The sequence below is a fragment of the Sphaerodactylus townsendi genome, linkage group LG08 (assembly GCF_021028975.2).
Source record: "Sphaerodactylus townsendi isolate TG3544 linkage group LG08, MPM_Stown_v2.3, whole genome shotgun sequence".
NCBI classification, from domain to species: Eukaryota; Metazoa; Chordata; class Lepidosauria; order Squamata; family Sphaerodactylidae; genus Sphaerodactylus; species Sphaerodactylus townsendi.
Window position 1 is genome coordinate 55,975,557 of NC_059432.1, and position 19,227 is coordinate 55,994,783.

A 19,227-nucleotide genomic window follows, 5' to 3' on the forward strand; every position below is an offset into this window, starting at 1 on the left:
AATAATAATAATAATAATAATAATAATAATAATAATAATAATAATAAGGCTCGAATTGTAATGAAGGCCAACAACCAGCTAAAGATCTGGCAGCTGTAATAATAATAATAAAACACTAGGGCAGCACTTGAAACATCTTCGAATTGACAAAATTAACATTGTTCAAATTCAAAAGGCAGCCCTGCTGGGATCCGCATGAATACTACGCCGATACATTACAACTTCCTAGGCCTCTGAGGCTCGAATTGTAATGAAGGCCAACAACCAGCTAAAGATCTGGCAGCTGTAAAATCTACAACAACAACAACAATTAATGTCCAAAAGAGAAACTATAAACACATTAGACATGGCTGGCTTTAGGGGGATTGTCAAAAAGTCTGACCAAACCTGGTGAATGGATTTATATAGGGACAGGTGATCATCAGAATTTACTCATTTCCTTTAGAAAATGGGGAAAAAATTATTTGTTCTTACCATCACTAAACTAGATCAGTTTTTGGATGAAATATTAATTCATACATCAGATTTGTTTAAGTTTACAATGCTGTGTAACACACACATATTCCATAAAGGAAAAAAAACCCCTAAGATTGTAAGTCATTCGTTTGCTCTTTATTCTCTTGAAAAAATCTCTTTGTTGTGGGAAATGAATGAACACAAACATCCTTTAAACTGGTTTGTGGAAAATGAAAAAAATATTTCTAGGAAAGTTCTAAGTAAAATAAATTTAGATCAGAATAATGTAATTTTAATCCACATCTGCTGACTGAATTAGTTTTATTGGGGATTACACAGACAGACCACAGATGTTCTTGAGATGTTACAGTATACTTCTTAGTCATCAGAACCAGCTGTACTTTATAGACCACATACGACATATATCAGGACCAACCAGACCTCTAGCCAGAGCATACACATTACACATACTCTGCAATAACTCCATTGGTCACTGATCAGTTAGCAGGTTTAATTCAAAGTACTGCCCATCATCTGCAAAGCCATTCATGGCCTTGGATCTACATACTTGCAGGGTCAACTCTCCTGCAATGGTCTGATATGTAAAATTCACTAATTTGAATAAAACCTTGTGAAGGCAACATGCATACACATGCATTCTCCGTTGTGGCTCCCCAATTTGTAGAAGAACCTATGTGAGGAGGTCAGGAAGGAACCACAGTTCAATCATTTGTGCAATGTGCAAAATGAAAAAGTTCAAGAGAACATTTCAGTATGTATCCCTTTTCCTTTCCTGCATTATTTTCTACCTTTGCAATCTATTTTCTGCATCCTGGTATGTCAGGCCTTAGATAGTTTTCTAATTCTGTTATCCTAATATTCACTACATTGTTTACTAAATGTCTCATTCTGCCTAATTGATTTTTTTCCCAAAATGTTGTACTCTTCTCTGCATCTCAATAAAAACAGCTGACTACATAGTAAACAGCTGTTATGTGATATAAAATGAAACAATCACAACAAACACTCTTAAAATACAAAGTTTTTGGTTTTTTAGAACAAAGTTTTTGGTTTTTGTTCCATCTGGAATAGCGGGCCTCTGACGTTTGCCCTGAATCTGTAACCTCATCCCGCACACTAAAGACTAAAATTGTGCCCCCATTTTAGATCATTTCAAACATAAGTTCAATTAAAAGGAGAGTACATACCACATGCAATAAGGCTCTGTACAGAACATCTTTACGGCCATCAGGTCTTTCATCCAACTTTCGCCGGATAAAAAACCCTCCAAGCTTACGGATTAAGGTGCTACAGATAAAAAAATATTTCTTCACTGGCCATTTTAGTGAATTAACACATTAACATGTAACAGAAACTATAAATCCACAAATGATATCAATTAGAAAAGTACAACTTGCTCATCATTTCCCTTACATAAGATAACTGTAGATTAACTCCAGTTCTGACACAATTCATGTTAATTTTTCATATGGTCATTGAAACTTGATGCACAAAACCAACGCATGATAGTAGTCACCAATATGTACCCCTTCAATTATCTAGTTTGGCTTCAAACATTTTTATATACTTTTGCTAAATTTGGAACAGCAAATACCATAATACTACTTAAATTAATCCAAGTACTATCACCCTTTCCTTTTAAAAATATGTTATTATTTTTCAACACTTATCAAACATACAAAAGAAATTAAAAAGAAAAGTACCGTATATACTCATGTATAAGTCGACCCGCATATAAGTCGAGGCACCTAATTTTACCACAAAAAACTGGGAAAACTTATTGACTCATGTATAAGTCGAGGGTGGGAAATGCAGCAGCTACTGGTAATAACATCACAGCATCACAAGCTTGATGGGGATGGGGTGGATGGGAAAGCTGGCACTGCTTATGAATCCTGTGATCCATGGGCAGAGCCAGCTTGATGGGGATGGGGGGGGATGGGAAAGCTGGCACTGCCCATGGACCCTGTGATCCATGGGCAGAGCAAGGTTGATGGGGATGGGGGGATGGGAAAACTGGCACTGCCCATGGATCCTGTGATCCATGGGCAGAGCAAGCTTCTTGGGAATGGGGGGAATGGGAAAGCTGGCGTTGCCCCCGGGAGAAGGGGGAGGAGGGCAGTGCCAGCTTTCAGTCTTAAAAAGGGGCTGAAAAACTCGACTTATAAGCAAGTATATATGGTATATTATATTACTGTTTTTCAAAGTTTCAACAATGTAGCGCGCTTCTATCAGAGATTTTAGAGGTGAAGTTGCAGGGCTGAGTCTTGAAAATATTTTTTCCATATTTCAAATAATCCTTTTCTTATTACATGTGAATCTTTTTTATCAGCTCTTTCTTAGAATCTATTCTTTCTTGCCATGAATACTGTAGCTATGTGCACCTGATGTAAGACCCACAGTTTCTAATTCACAATATTGTGAGTTGGGTTTAGTATCCAATCAGCGATCCAAGTTAGTCCAGCTGCATAATAATATAATTTAGTATTTGGTAATGCTATTCCTCCTCTTTTTTCTCATCTTGTACTACTTTAAATCTTTGTCTTTTGTAAGCCCAGATAAATTTGTTAATATATGTTTGCCATGTATTAAGATTCTTCTCAATAATATATATAGGCAACATTTGAAATAGAAAATTCATCCTAAGCAACATATTCATTTTAACACTTGCTGTTCTTCCTAACCTGGACAGTTTGAGTATGGACCATCTTTACAGATCTTCCTGAATCTTCTTCCAAGTTACCCCTTAATTATCTTGAAATAAATTGTTCAGTTGATCATTTATATTGATACCTAAATACTTTGCTGGTAGAAATATCACAACCAGTTTTCTCTTCAATATCTTTTACTTCTTGTTTGGTTAAATATCTTGTGATAATTTTTGTTTTAGCAAGATTTGTTAAAAATCAAGCAAATTGCCATATATTGTTCTATTTGATCCATCAGATTTTTTTTTGAAGAATAAGCATTAGATATTGTCAGTACATAGCTTTTCATCTTATATTCTTTACCACATATTTTCAAACCTGTGATTCCTGAAAGTAAACAGAGGCAGGCCTTTTCTCCAGCTTGCTCTGTTTGCTAAAGTAAGTGTGTGAGGGGGGCGCAGGGGGCGCCTCCGGGAGGAGGGGGAGGAGGGGAAGGGGGGAAGGGAAATTTTCTCCCTTCCCCACTGACTCGCATATAAGTCGAGGGGGGCATTTTTCAGCCTTAAAAAGGGGCTGAAAAACTCGACTTATAGGCGAGTATATATGGTATATTATATTACTGTTGCAAGGAATTCTAAAGCTAGTATAAATGACCCAGAACTACCACATTCACATAGACAAATATAATTATTAAATGTGGATGATAAACTATTTGCTTATATTATGGCTAACAGACTGAGCAATTGCATTCATGAGATGATTTATGAAGTTCAGAAACGCTTTGTTCCTAAAAGATTCATGAAAGATAACATACAATATGTGATTGATGCCTTTGAACTTTCAAATATTAAAAAAAGACTATGTTTATCTTTTTAGATGCAGCTTTTGTATTTTTCCTGGAAATTTATGATAAAGATTCTGCAACAGTTAAATTGTTCCAGCTTTTTAGAATGGATACAAAGAATATATACTAGACAAAAAGCAAGAATTTTAATTAATGGTGTTTTAACAGAAGAGATTCAAAAAAGGAACAAGACAAGGATGTCCACTATCACCATTACTATTATCACTATTTCCTGATTAACAATGCTTTGAACTAGAGATATGTACTGATTCAGCCAAACAAACAGGCATATCTTTACCCATTAAGCATTGCACAACCAGTGACCTCATCACTGAGCAGCATAAACTTGTTGGCCATCCTGCTCCTTGCAGTAGATAGCCTATTTAATTCCTTTTCCCAATCACTAAAAGTACTTACTAATATGTTCCTCAATGAATGACATAATTGTGACAGCCTATTAAACATGCTAATACATAATAATCAAAACCTTTAAAGTTCTCAAGAAATCCTAAAATAAACCACCAATTTAAAAAAATAACTGTAATCTATACTATGTTTTAAAATACTGTGAGAACAGTTAGTGAATCCATTCAATGTGAAACAGTTGTGCAATATATACATTCTTCACTGACTGAACAATGTAATTGATGCTAAGAATTATAGTTTCTGCCCACTCAGTCATTTAATGATGAGCACTTGAGTGCTACACATTACACAATAACGTTTTATTACAATTTACATAATCAGGGATTAGTCAAGTACTGATACGAAGTGTACAGCACTGGAACAAAAGCTCTACTACATTTGACAAGGGTGCCATTCACAGACGTACCTACAGAAGTACAGGAGGTTCTCAAATATGGCATGATCTACTTAGCAGGAGTGCACAGATGTAACCTTGGAAAATTTACACCATAGTATTTTGCATAATAAGCATCTTTCCTTTTGAAAGGGTGTCAATCCTATGGGAAGACCCATAGAAATAGCTCAATTCATGTGATCACATTATTCACACCTGCGCCTTTGCAACATGGGGCTGCACCATGCTGAAATGGCTCACATTCTCCTGGGTATGAGAAGCAGCCTCCAAGAATTAGCAGGATGTGTCTTAATTCAGAAGGTGTGTAATCTTCTCTGATGTAAAAACTAATTGTCAATTACAAACAAGCTGGCTGAAGGAATTTTGCACTGAAGAAGTCTCTCTCAAGAAAATAAGCTTGCGAGCCCTTCTCTGCTTCAAAGACTAAGTTAGCATCATCTGTCGGCAAATATTTTTTCTATTGTGAGCAATGTATAAGACTGTTTTGTTGCAAGCACAAAATGCTGATAAAAATTCATTGTCTCATGTATAATAAAATCTTCATATTGTTACAAGCATTCATGTATATTGTATTTATTTGTCCTCAACACATTGTTGGTTCTTAATTCAGATGGAAGAATGATTTCCCCAACATGATAGCATTGGCTGTTTCATGCTACTGGGCTGAAGCTGAAGTCCTTACCAGCTTCTAGACTGTATTTTAGAATTTTAATAATATCATTAGATTTTTCAAAAAATTAACTTCAGAGTAACAGTACAACTTATAGTCTGACTCTATTCACTTGATAACCTGCTACAAAAAGTGCATGCCGTATTGTTTATGAGTTTGGTTCTATGGATTTGTTGTGATATCAGTTCCCTGATCCAAGAGGCTCTTTGGAGCTTCTTGCTTCAGAGGACAGCATGTTGCACCAGAGGAAGTTGCTACCATTAGTAGACCAAATCTACATCAACCCAATTGTGAGTCATTCCTTGATAAGTACATATGAGTTGTCTGTGTCAGCATTTAGCATATGGCTGTTAGTTTCCATTGGATTTCAGTCAGGTATTAACAGGGTCATCATCAAAAGGAAAGCATATAAACCTTACCTGAAAATGGGGATGTTCAAGTTATTCCCTGCTGCAATGTAAGGTGCCTTGATGTTATGGCAAAAAAGAATGAATGTGAGAAGTAGGTAGTCGATATGAGATTTGTGAACAGGCAGGAAGATAAGCGGCAAATTCAGCTGCATGGGGGAAAAATTACACAAAAATAAGGATTCCAGATTTCAATCAAATGATTTTTCAGAAGTATGTTTCACTCTTTAGAGTTTGACAGTTACAATACATTACAGCTGCATTGCAAATAACAGCAAATATGCTAAGTTGATTTACCTATAAATATTGTTAGGTATGTCAAATCCAGAAAGATTCTGTCCAAATGCAAATTATCATTTTATTTTCATTGAATAAAATTATGCACAAACATTGCACAATGTTGCTTGAAGCAAGCTCTTCTAAAATTGTATATTTCTTGTACACACTGCAATTATTTCATTATTATGCCTAATAGCGAAATGGGTGGCTTCTGCAACAGTAGCAAAGCCAGGCCACCCACAGTTAAATTAAACATTCATCCAATTTTCCTGATATGCAGAATAATACAGCTTTGAACACGAACAAAAGGAAAAAGCAACCAAAAATAGAACATTATGAGGACCGAGTATGCTTCAAAAGTCACAAAATGTTAAGAACAGTTGAACATCAGTAAAAGAAGGGGAAAGTAGTAAAAGTCAGTAAAAGTAGACAAGGGACATTTGGCTGCTCAAACCCCTGGGTATTTAAGATGATACTGCAAGGGAAGAAGAATTCCCAAATCATTTATTTCCTTTCAAAACAATTTGTATTAGGCTTTATTACAACAATCAGTAGGACAAAATTAAAAAATAGGGCCACCCAAGATAAGAGGTTTTACGTACTCAGGGAACTCCGGAGGTATGAGAGCATTATTAATTGTAAACTAAAAGGAGGGGATCCCACTAAAACAGCATTGAAGGCACTTAACTCTGTTAAGGGATGGGACAGAGAATTTGGACTGCTTGAAGTCTTGCTGCCATCTTTGGATTTAACTTTTGATCTGATCTTCTATCAGTAGCAGCTGGCTGATGGAGATGTTCCTTGCAAGGCATTAAAGTTTTTATGGCAATCTGGCAGACTGGAGACTTCCCCAGGAGAAGTATGAGGCCTGCCAGGGAAGAGGGAATATCCTCCCTTTGGGCAAAGTGGTAAATTCATTGGGATCCAACTCATTGTTCAAAGTGGAGGTTGGCTAGCTGTCTGCTAGTGTAATGTTATTCCTACCAATGGTTATGCGTTGATATTTATTGGTATCAGAGTCTGTACATATGTTCACTGACATGTGTATATTTCCTGATGTTTTAAGCAATTCTTATAAATACATCACTTTTATATTTTGGCATCTCATAGACGATACCTCTTCCTATTGCTGCTTGAGACCCTAAAAGTTTTTTTAATAAATAATATACAGTACTTTGCAACTTGGTTGCAGTGGCAGTGAGGGGAACCTGCTTCATCCAGTAAATGAGACCATTTGCAATCCACAACATAATCTTGATTCAAATATTACAGTTGTTCTTTGTTCCCGAAGACACACCATTCACCTGGATCACTACTAGGCTGCATGCTACTTAAAAAAATATTTTACTCTGAACATTTCACAATGACAAATAATCTAAAGTCAAATCATTATTTTTATATGTTACTTCCACAAAAAGTATAAAATATATGAAGCTGTCTTATATTTTATACCTACGTCACTGGATATATGATATAGTATGCCCCACTGATATGATACGCTCCTTTATACAAAAGCACAAAACTGGATGTCACGAAGGAGGATACTGGCTAAACTATCTACCCGACATGCTAATTCTCTATCCAGTGAAAACGTTTTGGATAAAAAAGCATTCAGTAACATGAGCCTGCAAAAATATATAAAGCAATAAGCCCAAACAGGCAAACCACTTAATGAGAACTAGACCTCACAAGGTTCTTCTATAGCAGGGGTCCCCAAACTACGGCCCGGGGGCCAAATGTGGCCCCCTGAAGGCATTTATCCGGCCCGCCAGGCATGGCAGCGAAGGCTCCATTCATGTGCAGTGGGGGCTCGAGGGAGAGGAGGAACTGGCCCCAACGGCTGTTGATTGCAGTTACATGATGGCACCCCCAAATCTCCATGCATTTTCTGACCCAGAGTTGGAAACCTTACATGTGGCAACGCCTGCTCCGCCCTTCCCTCTCGGCTACTCCATGTGTTGCTCTCAGGCCTCACTCCCATTGGCACTCCCACTGGCGAATCGCTTGCTGGCTGCTAGGGAGGAAAGAACCCAGGAAGATACCTAATCCTGGGTTAGATGGAATGCTTCATTGGGAAAGTTCTGCTTTTTTTTTTTTTACAGGGGAAGGTATTCCGCAGCCTCCCCAACAATATTTGGAGCCCACCCTGTACTTGACATACTTTGGTCACTGTTCTAAAAATAGACCATGACAGAAAGGCTGAAAGGTGAAATCAAACATTTTACAATCATTTGTGCATAGGAATTTGTTCATAGTTTTTTTTAGTCCGGCCCTCCAACAGTCTGAGGGACAGTGAACTGGCCCCCTGTTTAAAAAGTTTGGGGACCCCTGTTCTATAGGAATAATGAACTTTTTTAAAAACATAAAAAGGATACGGATGCAATAGTTCCTAGTCTAGCACTGTGAAAGTGTTGCATTGCAAATGTTAATACACTTGTACCTAGGGGTGCCAATAAGGAGAACTTACCAATGACACTGCTGTGTTGACATCACACCCCAAAGTGATGTCAGCACATTGTTGGATGCTCTGGCATTTAGGCAAACATCTACAGATAAGTCATAGTTCTGTCCAAATGCTACAGCATCATTGGTGTCGCACTGACATCACTTCTAACTACATGGGAAATCATGCCAGTGCGTTGGGATGCTGCTGGCATCCTGCCCTCTCATTTGTTCCCATTTCCCACCCCCCATGAGCATGCTATGGTAAATCTAGTTGTATGATCCATCCTGTGTTTTCACACTGCATTCTCTCTCAGCTATTTTTACCTCAGTTGCTGCTTTCACCATCTCCAGTTGGCCTTTGTGAATCTGAATATTCCAAAAAAAGCTGTTGAATACCAGCAATATTCATCCTGTTAACCTACAAGAGTAATAACAGAGCTGAATTAAGTAACAGAATTCATGTTTCATATGCATATTTTTACCTTCTGTTATAATCAGAAACAATTTTCACCAAGCAGAAATGTGCATATAAAGATGTACTGACTTTAAAACTCATTACATTGCTGTAGAAACATGAAACATAAAATCAAGCAAACTTTATTGCAAGGTGTGTACAATAAATGGGCAAATTAAAAACCTCTCAGGTCTAGAATACAAATTCCTAGTTTTACAAAAGCTGTACCACCACACCATCTACAGCTGATGTCAATATCAAGTCACCAACCAAGACTATAAGCATTTCAACCCTCAAAGGCCTTCCTCGGTGGTCAAAAAAATAAACTGTTTTCTACCATACACACACATACAGAAAATAATAACTGTAATCATAGCCATGTGTATATATAATGGAGATACACAATCAGGACATGAATTCTAACATATGGTTCCTGAATTCACACAATAATCCTTATAGATATTATAATGTTGTAAAATTTCCAAAGTTTCTGCAAATGTGTGTCCTCAATTTGTAACTTAACTCTTGTGAATAGTGTATACTGAATTCAAGTTAAGTCTGTTTCCCTTTTTCCTTGCTGGAAACATAAAACATGATCAGACAATCAAGAGAAGAGAAAGTAAATGCCTAATCAGCTACAACATTCTATATAAAACACAGAAGCACAAGGGTTTTAATATGATATACAACCAGAAATGGTACTTGAACAGTTTACAGAGTCAAAAGATTCCTAGTAAATGTAGCAAAATGTTTTAATCCAGTTTAGAACTCAACAACAGATGATTCTGCTGTGCCAATATAACTTGAAACTTTGAAGAACATTTTGTCATGAATAGCTTCAGATTTGCCATTAAAAAGGTCACTGTTCACATCAGAATATGTATATTGTTTGAATTGAGCTGACACCACAAACAACTAAGCAAAAAATGCCAATTTCAGGCTTGAGCCTATATCCTCAAGCCTGAAATAACTGTATTACCTGGATTAAAACAAGGTGAGAGACATTTGCTACCATTTCCTGAAGAATTCTTTTCAGCTTTTTTTTTTTTTTTTACTTTACTGTGGATTCTGGAGTCCAACTGACTAGAAACCACCTTTAGCAGACATTTCTGAAGCCTCCTCTACAATGGCATTCTGCACTCTGAAAGTTAAGCAACAAAAAATATTCTTAGAATATGTACTGTAACAAGGATGTAGGCACATTAAAACACAGAATTTTTTTTTGAAGTACAGTATATAAAAGTACAGAACTAGCTGTACATTTCCTCATTACATTTTGTTTAAAGTGTTCATAAGAAAATAACATCCTGACCTCAAAAAAACCAGAAACTTCCCTGCTCAGTATGTCACTTCTAGTTCTTTTTTTTTAAAACATTATAAATTATAAAGTCTTCTGTCAACAAAGATGTATTTTATTAAGGTACACATACTACATGCAGTTATTTTCTGCATTTTCCACATTTAGACAATATATACAAAAAAGATAGAGACACAAAGAGAACTCTATATATTGCTTTTAAATTGATTTTTAGCCCCTTGTATGTTAACAGCCTTCAGGGACTTGCAGAGGTAAGTAGCAGGGCTTCTTGTAACCACAGAAGGCCTAGGTACAACTACATAACTCATAGGTCACATAGCTCTAACTAGAACAAGCACAATATGATCCCTGAACTAGTTCACCTGAAGGTACTGGAGGATGAGGGAGTCAGCCCTGATCTTGTAAACCAGGAAAGTGTAGATTCACTGATCAAAAATAAGGGCTTCACAAAGGGCCTTTTATTAAGATCTATCCCAAAGAAACCCAACAGCTACTATCCTCAAACTGGAAATTTGAAATCACACGATTCAGAATTTTTAATCTTACCTGCTACTGTTCAGCACATTTTCTGCCACATTACTTGTAAACATTTGCTTATGAACATCCTGCTCTTGAACAAAAAAAAAGAACATAACAGAGCCGCCTGGCAAGCCACCCTGCAGCCTGTAATGTTATATTTGTATGTATTAAAGAGTATTACTGGAAAGAGTTAATTAAAAAAATAGTTGTGCAATCATAGCCATATCAGAACCAACTATTTCCCTCAACAACTAGTTTAACATAGCACTAGTAAATATTATGATAGCAATCTTTAACTTTTAAGACAACACTCAAAACCCCTCTAATTTCAACTTGGTTATTTTTTTTCTCCTTACCTAAGTTTGAATATTATTTTCTTTTTTTGATAAAAAAGTATTGAGTTAACTGTATGCATAACCAGAAAGCTAAAACACCTTTTTTTGAAGAAACTCAAAGGATACTTTTTTCTTCATGCCCAGGCTTCTGCCAATTGTTAGCATTATATAAAGGAAGGTTTACTTACACACAATCTAGCAACCCTAGGGACATTTTGTTGTTCTTCAACATATATTTGTTTTGAATTGCAACCCACCAAAAGGAAGGAGGAATAGAGTGGCAGCCAGGTTAGACAGAGCTACTGAGTTGCCTCTCTAAAGGAGTGAACTGGCACACTGGCACCAGAAGAGAGGGAGAAAACACTCACTTCTCCTCCTGCAGTAGTCCATCTCATAAATGACTTATGCCAATTCTTTTGATGGTGTAAGCCTGTGCCTTTGAGAGGGGTCTTTCCTAATCTGAGAGTGCACTGGGAGCCAAATAAAGTCAGCTCTACTTCCAGGAATGTCCCTGGAACAACCCCCCTCCACACTAGCACAGGAATTTGGGTAACAGTGGACCTCCCATGGCAGGGCTCCAGCTTCTAGGCTTGTGCACTAGGTGACTGGCCACTGGGTTAAGTCCCTTAGCACCAGCCAACATGCTAATTGGCATGGTGTTGGCTGTAATGCATGCTGGCACCCCCTTTCTGTCACTTTCAACGCAGCTTCAGCCTCCCCTTCTTGGATAGTTCAGTTATTTGGTTAAGACAGCTGACTAAAAAATCCTCTGTCTCAAGATACCTATGACATGGCAAATCATGTTTGTGCCTCATATTATTGCCTGTAGCACATTATAACTTAATCCCATGATATATATGATGTTGCCATTAGGCATGAGCATTGATAAAAACTATCAGTTAATATTGGGTTTGGATTTTTTTTAACCTGGAAATTTTTGGTAAAGTCAAATAAAGCCAATATCCATGGCCTTTATTTGGCTGTTATTGAAAATATTTTATTTAAAAAACTCAAACTTGATTTTTTTTCAGCCGTTGGTGGCTTGGGAAACAGAAGGTGGGGTGGGACTTATCCTCTGGTATTTCCCAAGCTCCAGAGGGCTGAGACAGCAGTGGCAGGGATATGCAGCACTGAACATGGAGATCAGAAAATCTCTATGGCTCATTCCGCACATGCAGAATAATGCACTTTCAAACTGCTTTCAGTGCTCTTTGAAGCTAAAGGAATGGCAAATTCCACTTGCAAACAGTTGTGAAAGTGGTTTGAAAATGCATTATTTTGCGTGTGCGGAAGGGGCCTATCTCTCTCCTATCCCCTGCTGACATTTTTCCAAGCCCCAGAAGGCTTGGAAAGCATAAGCCGCGAACAGATCTCCATGCTGTGCTGAACCTGCCCAGTGTGGCAAGGAGATGTCTCTCCCTCCCCCGCTCCACTGGCTCCCAAATGCATATGGACTTGGGAAAGTGGGGGAGGGATTTATTTGTAATAGAAAAACCAAAAAAAAAAAAAAAAGCCAATAGTTGAACAAAGTGACAACAGACATCTCAAGAACATCCACATCAACCATTTTCACTAGAGATTGACCTAATTCAAGTAATAATAGTATTGAGTAATGCCTGCTATAATTTTCAACACACGGAGATCTGCTGGAAATGTTTTTATCTATTTGTGGTTCTGTGCAGCTAATTTGCTTTCATTACTGTAAACCACTATCAAACATTTACATATTTTATCCACTGTGAATGACAAAAACACTATCACCTGAAGTCAGCATATCAAAGTGATGATCATCTTAGTTAACGAGATTTAGACACATAGCTATCAACTGTTCTATTAATTACTTTTACAATCCAACTTACCGGGTGTGTGTTTCATTAATATAGATTACATTACGAAGGCCCAAAGAAGGGATGCTGGGATTAAAAAGCTTATCCTGAAAATAATAGACAGTTTTATCAGAAAAATATATAATCACAGTATTTATGTGTCATACGTATTGAGGATCAACGAGATACAATGACTACTGTCCCACACAACCAAGTAGTAATTTCAATAGACTTAGAAGACTATGATTCTGTTTAGGATTGCCCTGTGAGTGACCTTGGGTCTGTTACCCTCTCTCATCCTGCTGTTGTGACAAAATGAGCATAATGATATATTGCTACCTTAACTCCCTAGACAATATGTTAGATACAATGTGTTAGACTACAAATACAATGACTGTTTTCAGCTTAGGGCCAATTAATACTATGTCCTGTTGGGATCAGAGATTATACAGAACAGGCAATAGAGTGAGAGCACATAATGACCTTAACACTGAAACTTAGCAAACTATTCAAATACTGTTTCAATTTGTTATCATTTTAGCCTGAAGCTTCATCCGGCTTTGGGGAGTGCATACATAGCAACAACGTCCCACAAATGGTCTGTTCCTGCCCAGCAGAGTTTCCTTCCATTTCAAAGTAGCTGATCGAAAAACAGTAGGCCTAGAATTGCATTCGCCCTAAAAAACAAAAAGTATGACAATACATTTTTTTAACAAAATGGCAACATATATAAAAAAAGTAACAACAAATGTGTAAACCCTAAATGCATATATTCCAGCCCAAGCATTTTTACAAATCATTGATCCAAACAGATATTGAAGAATGTGTTTAACTTTCCCACTGAAATAGTTCGGACCTAACTTTGACCAGATCACATCCTAGGAGATTAAGGACATTGGACAATTACATTTGACACAAAGATTAATCTTTTAAGAACTAACCCAGGTCCAAAAAACCTCCCATGATTTTAAAAAACTAAATCAATGAACATAAAAAAAGAACAATATGTTTCATATTTTCTGTGTCTAAACTTTCATAAAATAGAAGACCCGATCAAGCTTCAGTTAGTTGTAATAATTTTAAATTGCTACTTTAATAATTAAATTTTATAAATATTGTGATGATATAAATTTTGATCAAAATAAAGCACTGCCTTCATAATTACATTTCCACACTTAAAATATTTAGGAAAGGAAACTATAAGAACTTTTTTCTGATGTTTACTTAACACTTACAACTCCTTAAAATATTTCAAAATGTGTGGATCAGAATAAGTTAATATATTAAGAAAAAATGATGTCTGCTCTTTTGCAACATGAACAATGTAGATGTAGTACAATGAAGATGTAGTACAAAACATACAGAACAAGGACTACCATCCTTCACAAGCCGCACTGAGGTGAATGAGGGTTGTATAGAACTGCAGTTCTTTTAGTCCTCTCCTATGCAAGTTTACTTATAAATAAACTCCACTAAATTTAGTGCACCATATTTCTGAGTAAACATTCATAGAATTGGCTTGTAAATAAGGTAAGAATTTAAGTAAAAGTACAGCTCGCCAGACTGAGATTAAAGCTCTATAACAAGCATAAATATGCATACAGATCTATTTACAAGAAAGTTAAAAGAACACTTATAGAGAACACAATAAGCACTTCCAGCAAAATACATGATTCACTGCAGATAGGTACATAATTTGCCTAACATACATCCTGAATTTTAAAAAGAAAAATGTGAAATTATGTAATTATTACAGTCTTTTAAAGCTGTCTTATTACTAAGAATAACAGCAGGATTCTCCCACAGGCAATTTTACATCCCTGAAGTGACTTCCAACTCTTTTCTTTCTATAGTCCCTCAGATTCTTCCCTTTGATATCAACCTATTCAGTCAGTTCTGAAAGTTGAATCATTCACCCATAGCCTCTTTTGTGAACCATGGCAACCTGTTCTCATCTAGAAATAGTTATCCTGAAACACAGTAATCCTATTTTGTTTCCACTCTGACCATGTCTTCACTCTTCATATGTGTCAAGCTCTGGCTGTGGCTCAGCCTTAAGCACTGCATAATCCTATTTCCCTTCCTCTGCTATCTTCATTTCCTCCTCCACTTCAGGACTATCCAATGCTCCACCCAAGCACATATACTCATTACTCCATATTCCTACTTCAGGTGTGTGCTTTTATGTACTAGATCTCCTAGAAATATCTTCCAAGCTTTTTTTTCTCCGTCTCTCATTTGCATCTCTTGTTCTAAAGGCCATAAGTATTACTCTCATGTGTGGTATGTGTATATAAATATATATAAATTATATTTACTTGATCTTTTTCTGCTTAATGGTATTACAAGTCAAGTACAATCTACATTTCAGGAGTCACAGATGTGATGAACAGCACAAGAAACTCTAGATAAGTGAGCATGTGTTACTATTCTTACCATGTGCCTCAACTTTCCTTCATCATAAATGAATATTCATTGCTAATCTTCTGACATAAGCAGGGTTTTTTTCCATTCACATTTGTAAGAGGAAAATAGTCTTTAGGTTAAGTAAACTACTCTTTCACTTAAGTAATTTTGCTTACCCATTCTTCACTGGAGTGTTTACATCTAGATACAGTGCATTCTGCTGATGATGACGAATAAGAAACATCTATCGCTCCAAGTGACAAAGCAGCATCATCCATGACACACAATTTATTTCAATAACATGAGCTTCAAAAGACAATAAACTCAATGTTAAGGAATAGCTGTATAATTGTCAAAGCAAGAACTACCGGAGAAATACTTGATATTTTAATATAAACAACACAGTTAACAAGTTTGTTAAGATAGCATAAATACGGGATACCCCTTGCATTTGAAAATTAACTTATCCTTCTGAATATTCCTTATTTGCTCTTCTTAACTTATTCTGGCTGGTAGCTTTTCAAAAAGAGGTTTGAGCTGCACATATTACAAGCATAATGTTGTTTTCCTTATGTAGCAAGCAAGTTATTCTCTAGATAACTTGTTTCACAAGTGTTATTAGTTGTGTTCACACTATCAAACCATTTACTGTTCATGTTCAGTGCATAAGGACCAGATTAAGACAAGAAAAAGTAATTGTTGATAGTCACATTTTATTTTCATACATAAAGCAAGGAATGGGGAAAGCAGCTCAATTTTCAAAACAAAAAGTGTGCATATGTAAAGGAAACTGAATCCCTTCCTTCTCCTCTGTCTTGTACCACTGTGCTCCTTCACTACAAACAGTTCTCTCCCAGCTCTGTTCTGATGCTGAGAGGTAGGTGAGCTGGGACAACACTGCCTGAAGTGATGGAATGCAAGGAAGTAAGAAGAGAGCATTCAGCATTAAGAACTATCTGCCAATGCACAACTGAATCATAATGCAACTCTATGCCTACTTAGCTAGGAGGTTAAACTTTTCTGAACTCACATTCAAGTAAATATACAGAACCTGGGTGCAAGTTAGAACAGAATGGCTAATTCACAGTCGTTTGGCAGTTGAAATATCCTCAAGAGCTCTGAAAAAAACTAAATGTAACTAGTACAACAATTATGATAACCTAACATGAATCAGTGTGAAATAAAACAGCAGGCTCAAAAGAACTGCCAGACATTAATATCAGGTGTCGAATGTCCCTGTTCAGCAGAAAGCGATTGCCAAGGGGATTTCACTCAAGCTGCTCTGTGTATCACCAGGGGAACGGCACAGATTTGAGCCAAGTTGGCGGGATGATGCAAAGGGCTTTCTCAAAGGGTTAGTTAAGTACACCAGTGGCGTACAGTTGCAGGGTCAAAGGAAGAGGACAAGAGGCACATATTAAAAAGGAAGCTAGCCTCCCATCCAGCGTCCCTTGTGAATCCAAATTCCAATATAAGACTGGTTCCCACAGTTACAGAAATTATTTATCTGTTTCTATCTTAAAAAGAAAACCAAAAGAAGCATGCAGATATGTGCAATCCTAGCACACCAAACGAGGACCCCCCAACACACCCCGTTACTGGTTTCAGCTGAAACTCCTACAATGTCCTTTAATAAATTCCTCTATGAATGAGAGAAAATGATTTTGCAGTAACCCCACCGGGCTTTGCTAGTACTCCAGCGGCTGCTTTCGTCCACATCCAAACCTACTGCAAAATATCATCATACAGACACCTAACTCTGATTTCACCCCTTCTGCTGAATCACTAACCTTGCTCACTCTCGTGTATGCTGTTAATACTTCCGCGGGTCAAAATCACCCCATACTTCAAAAGAAGCCCCAAACTTCCCATAACATCCTGGCTTTCACATTCTCAAAGGCTTGCTTCCCCCCACCCCCCCCCCCCCCCCCCCCGACTACAGACCTTCCCAACTGCTCCCCACATGGCTCCTGTCAGCAAAGCCTCCATGCCAAAAAAGCTACACCTCCTGCGACACCCAAGCGCCCTCCCTCTCTACCCCCTTTAAGCATCCTCTCGACAAGCTTGCTCAAGGCGTCCTCCAACCACCATCCCGCCTCGACATTTTTCCTTCCAGCAGCCGGCGCCTTCACCAGACAGCCTGCAGAGATGCTCTTCACCTGTCCCCGGCCCCTCGTGCGGAGAAGACGGCTAAGGAGGCAGGGCCAGCCGGCGAGAGGGCTTGCTTGCTTGCATTGCACCAACAAGAGCAGGCGGATGCCGGCCCTGACGCGATTTCCTGAGCGCCCGTCGCCCTGGAGCGGAGGAGCGCACGCCGTCCTGCCGCAAGCCGCGACTCGAACCAGTAGTCTCGGAATCACCTTCTCTCGCGGCCTGCGAGTTGTCCTTATCCCGCCCCCCTCCAGAAGGCAGCGCTACCTTGGCTCGCTCACGAGACGTCGCAGCGGCGTCCCACGCTCCAGCCGGTTTCCAACTTTTCATGTCCAAAGGGCCTTTCCCCGCATCAGTTGCCCTGCCCTTGCAGAGCCTGTGCGTGTTGCTAAAGAAGACCCTGCGGCGTGGTTCGTGTGCAAACGCGCGATGCACAAGAAATGCTTGCCAACCTGGCCTGCAACGCCTCATCGTGGTCCCACGGGACTCAGCGTGTAACTTGTATACAGTCAGCCCGCTGCTTGCGGATAATTTTGGGTAGCGTGGACGCTTTTGCTCCTTTCCAAATTTGTGTCTCATGCTGTCAGAACTACAACGAAAGGCTTCCTGCCTGTGCAGCTGCAAGTGCATGTTCTATCTAAAAAAAATTATTTTCGTTCCTCTCTTCCCTTCCTTCAAGGAGTCTCCCTTCATTTTATCCTTGGGAGTTTTCAGGAGATCATGACTGGCCTGAAATCTCTATTTACTTTTATAGACGAGCAGAAATTTGAACTTGGGTCTCCCCAAATCCAATCCAGCCACTATTCCATTCTGCTTCTCAAATGTGGCTGGGGGAGGGGATGTATTTTTTTTTTTTTTTCCTCCTCCTCCTCCTCCTTCCTCCTCCTCCTCCTTATAATAACTTTATTTTTGTTTGTTCAGAAAATCACTCTTGACTTTATAACTCTTGAGTTTTCTGGGGCAGGCCACCATTTTTCCCATGAATGAATTAACAGAGCTTATTTGCAATTCTTTGCAAACAATGTTTACAAAACATTGTAAACTAATTTTCATTTTTCCATTAATTATTTTTATTTAAATTAATATACAATACTTTTATTTTCAAAATCCTTTGCAATAGAGGTGTAAGATACTTGTCCCATGAATTCCATAGAATTTGTGAGATTTTGTCGTGAGGGGAGGGAGTGTAGGGTGGCATGCAAGGGGGAGGCCCCAGACATCTGGACACAGCCCACCCACCCTAGCTTAAGCGGGACGGAGAAGAAGGGGTGCCATGCAAGGGGAGGGAGGAAGGGGGGGTGCCATGCAAGGGAGGGGGAGGGGTTATCCATGGCGTATTGGATACTCTTTCTTTGAAAACATCCCAGACAGCTTTTTATCATCTTTGTCAGGCATGACAGTTGGCCCCATATCTCTCCTACCTTGTTCCTACCTTGCCACACTAATCCACGCAACGGTCACCTCCAGATTCAAGGGCAGGCTCAACGTGGGCCTGCCCTTGAATCTAATTTGGAAATGAAAACTTGTCCAACATGCAGCTGCTAGACTTCTAGCTGGAGTGTCTAGCAGGGACTATGTAACACCTGTCCTGTATCATCTCCATTGGCTGGTCCATTTCAAGATATTGG

The 19,227-nt window shown here is 38.4% G+C and overlaps 1 protein-coding gene and 1 long non-coding RNA gene across 2 annotated transcripts; both read right to left on the reverse strand.

The window, feature by feature from the left end:
* Window positions 1-1,619: 1,619 nt before the first annotated feature.
* On the reverse strand, window positions 1,620-10,952 carry LOC125438450 (glycerol-3-phosphate acyltransferase 1, mitochondrial-like). The gene is made up of 6 exons (XM_048506892.1): window positions 10,909-10,952; window positions 10,129-10,185; window positions 9,073-9,153; window positions 8,915-8,975; window positions 5,879-6,015; window positions 1,620-1,764 (listed from the first exon to the last, which is right to left on the reverse strand). The coding sequence occupies exons 1-6, from the start codon at window positions 10,950-10,952 to the stop codon at window positions 1,620-1,622; spliced, it is 525 nt and encodes a 174-aa protein (XP_048362849.1).
* A 2,644-nt stretch (window positions 10,953-13,596) lies between these two features.
* On the reverse strand, window positions 13,597-18,043 carry LOC125437605. Its single transcript, XR_007245240.1, has 3 exons — window positions 17,608-18,043; window positions 15,625-15,754; window positions 13,597-13,719 (listed from the first exon to the last, which is right to left on the reverse strand). It is a non-coding gene; the product is annotated as an uncharacterized LOC125437605 (long non-coding RNA).
* Window positions 18,044-19,227: the final 1,184 nt, after the last annotated feature.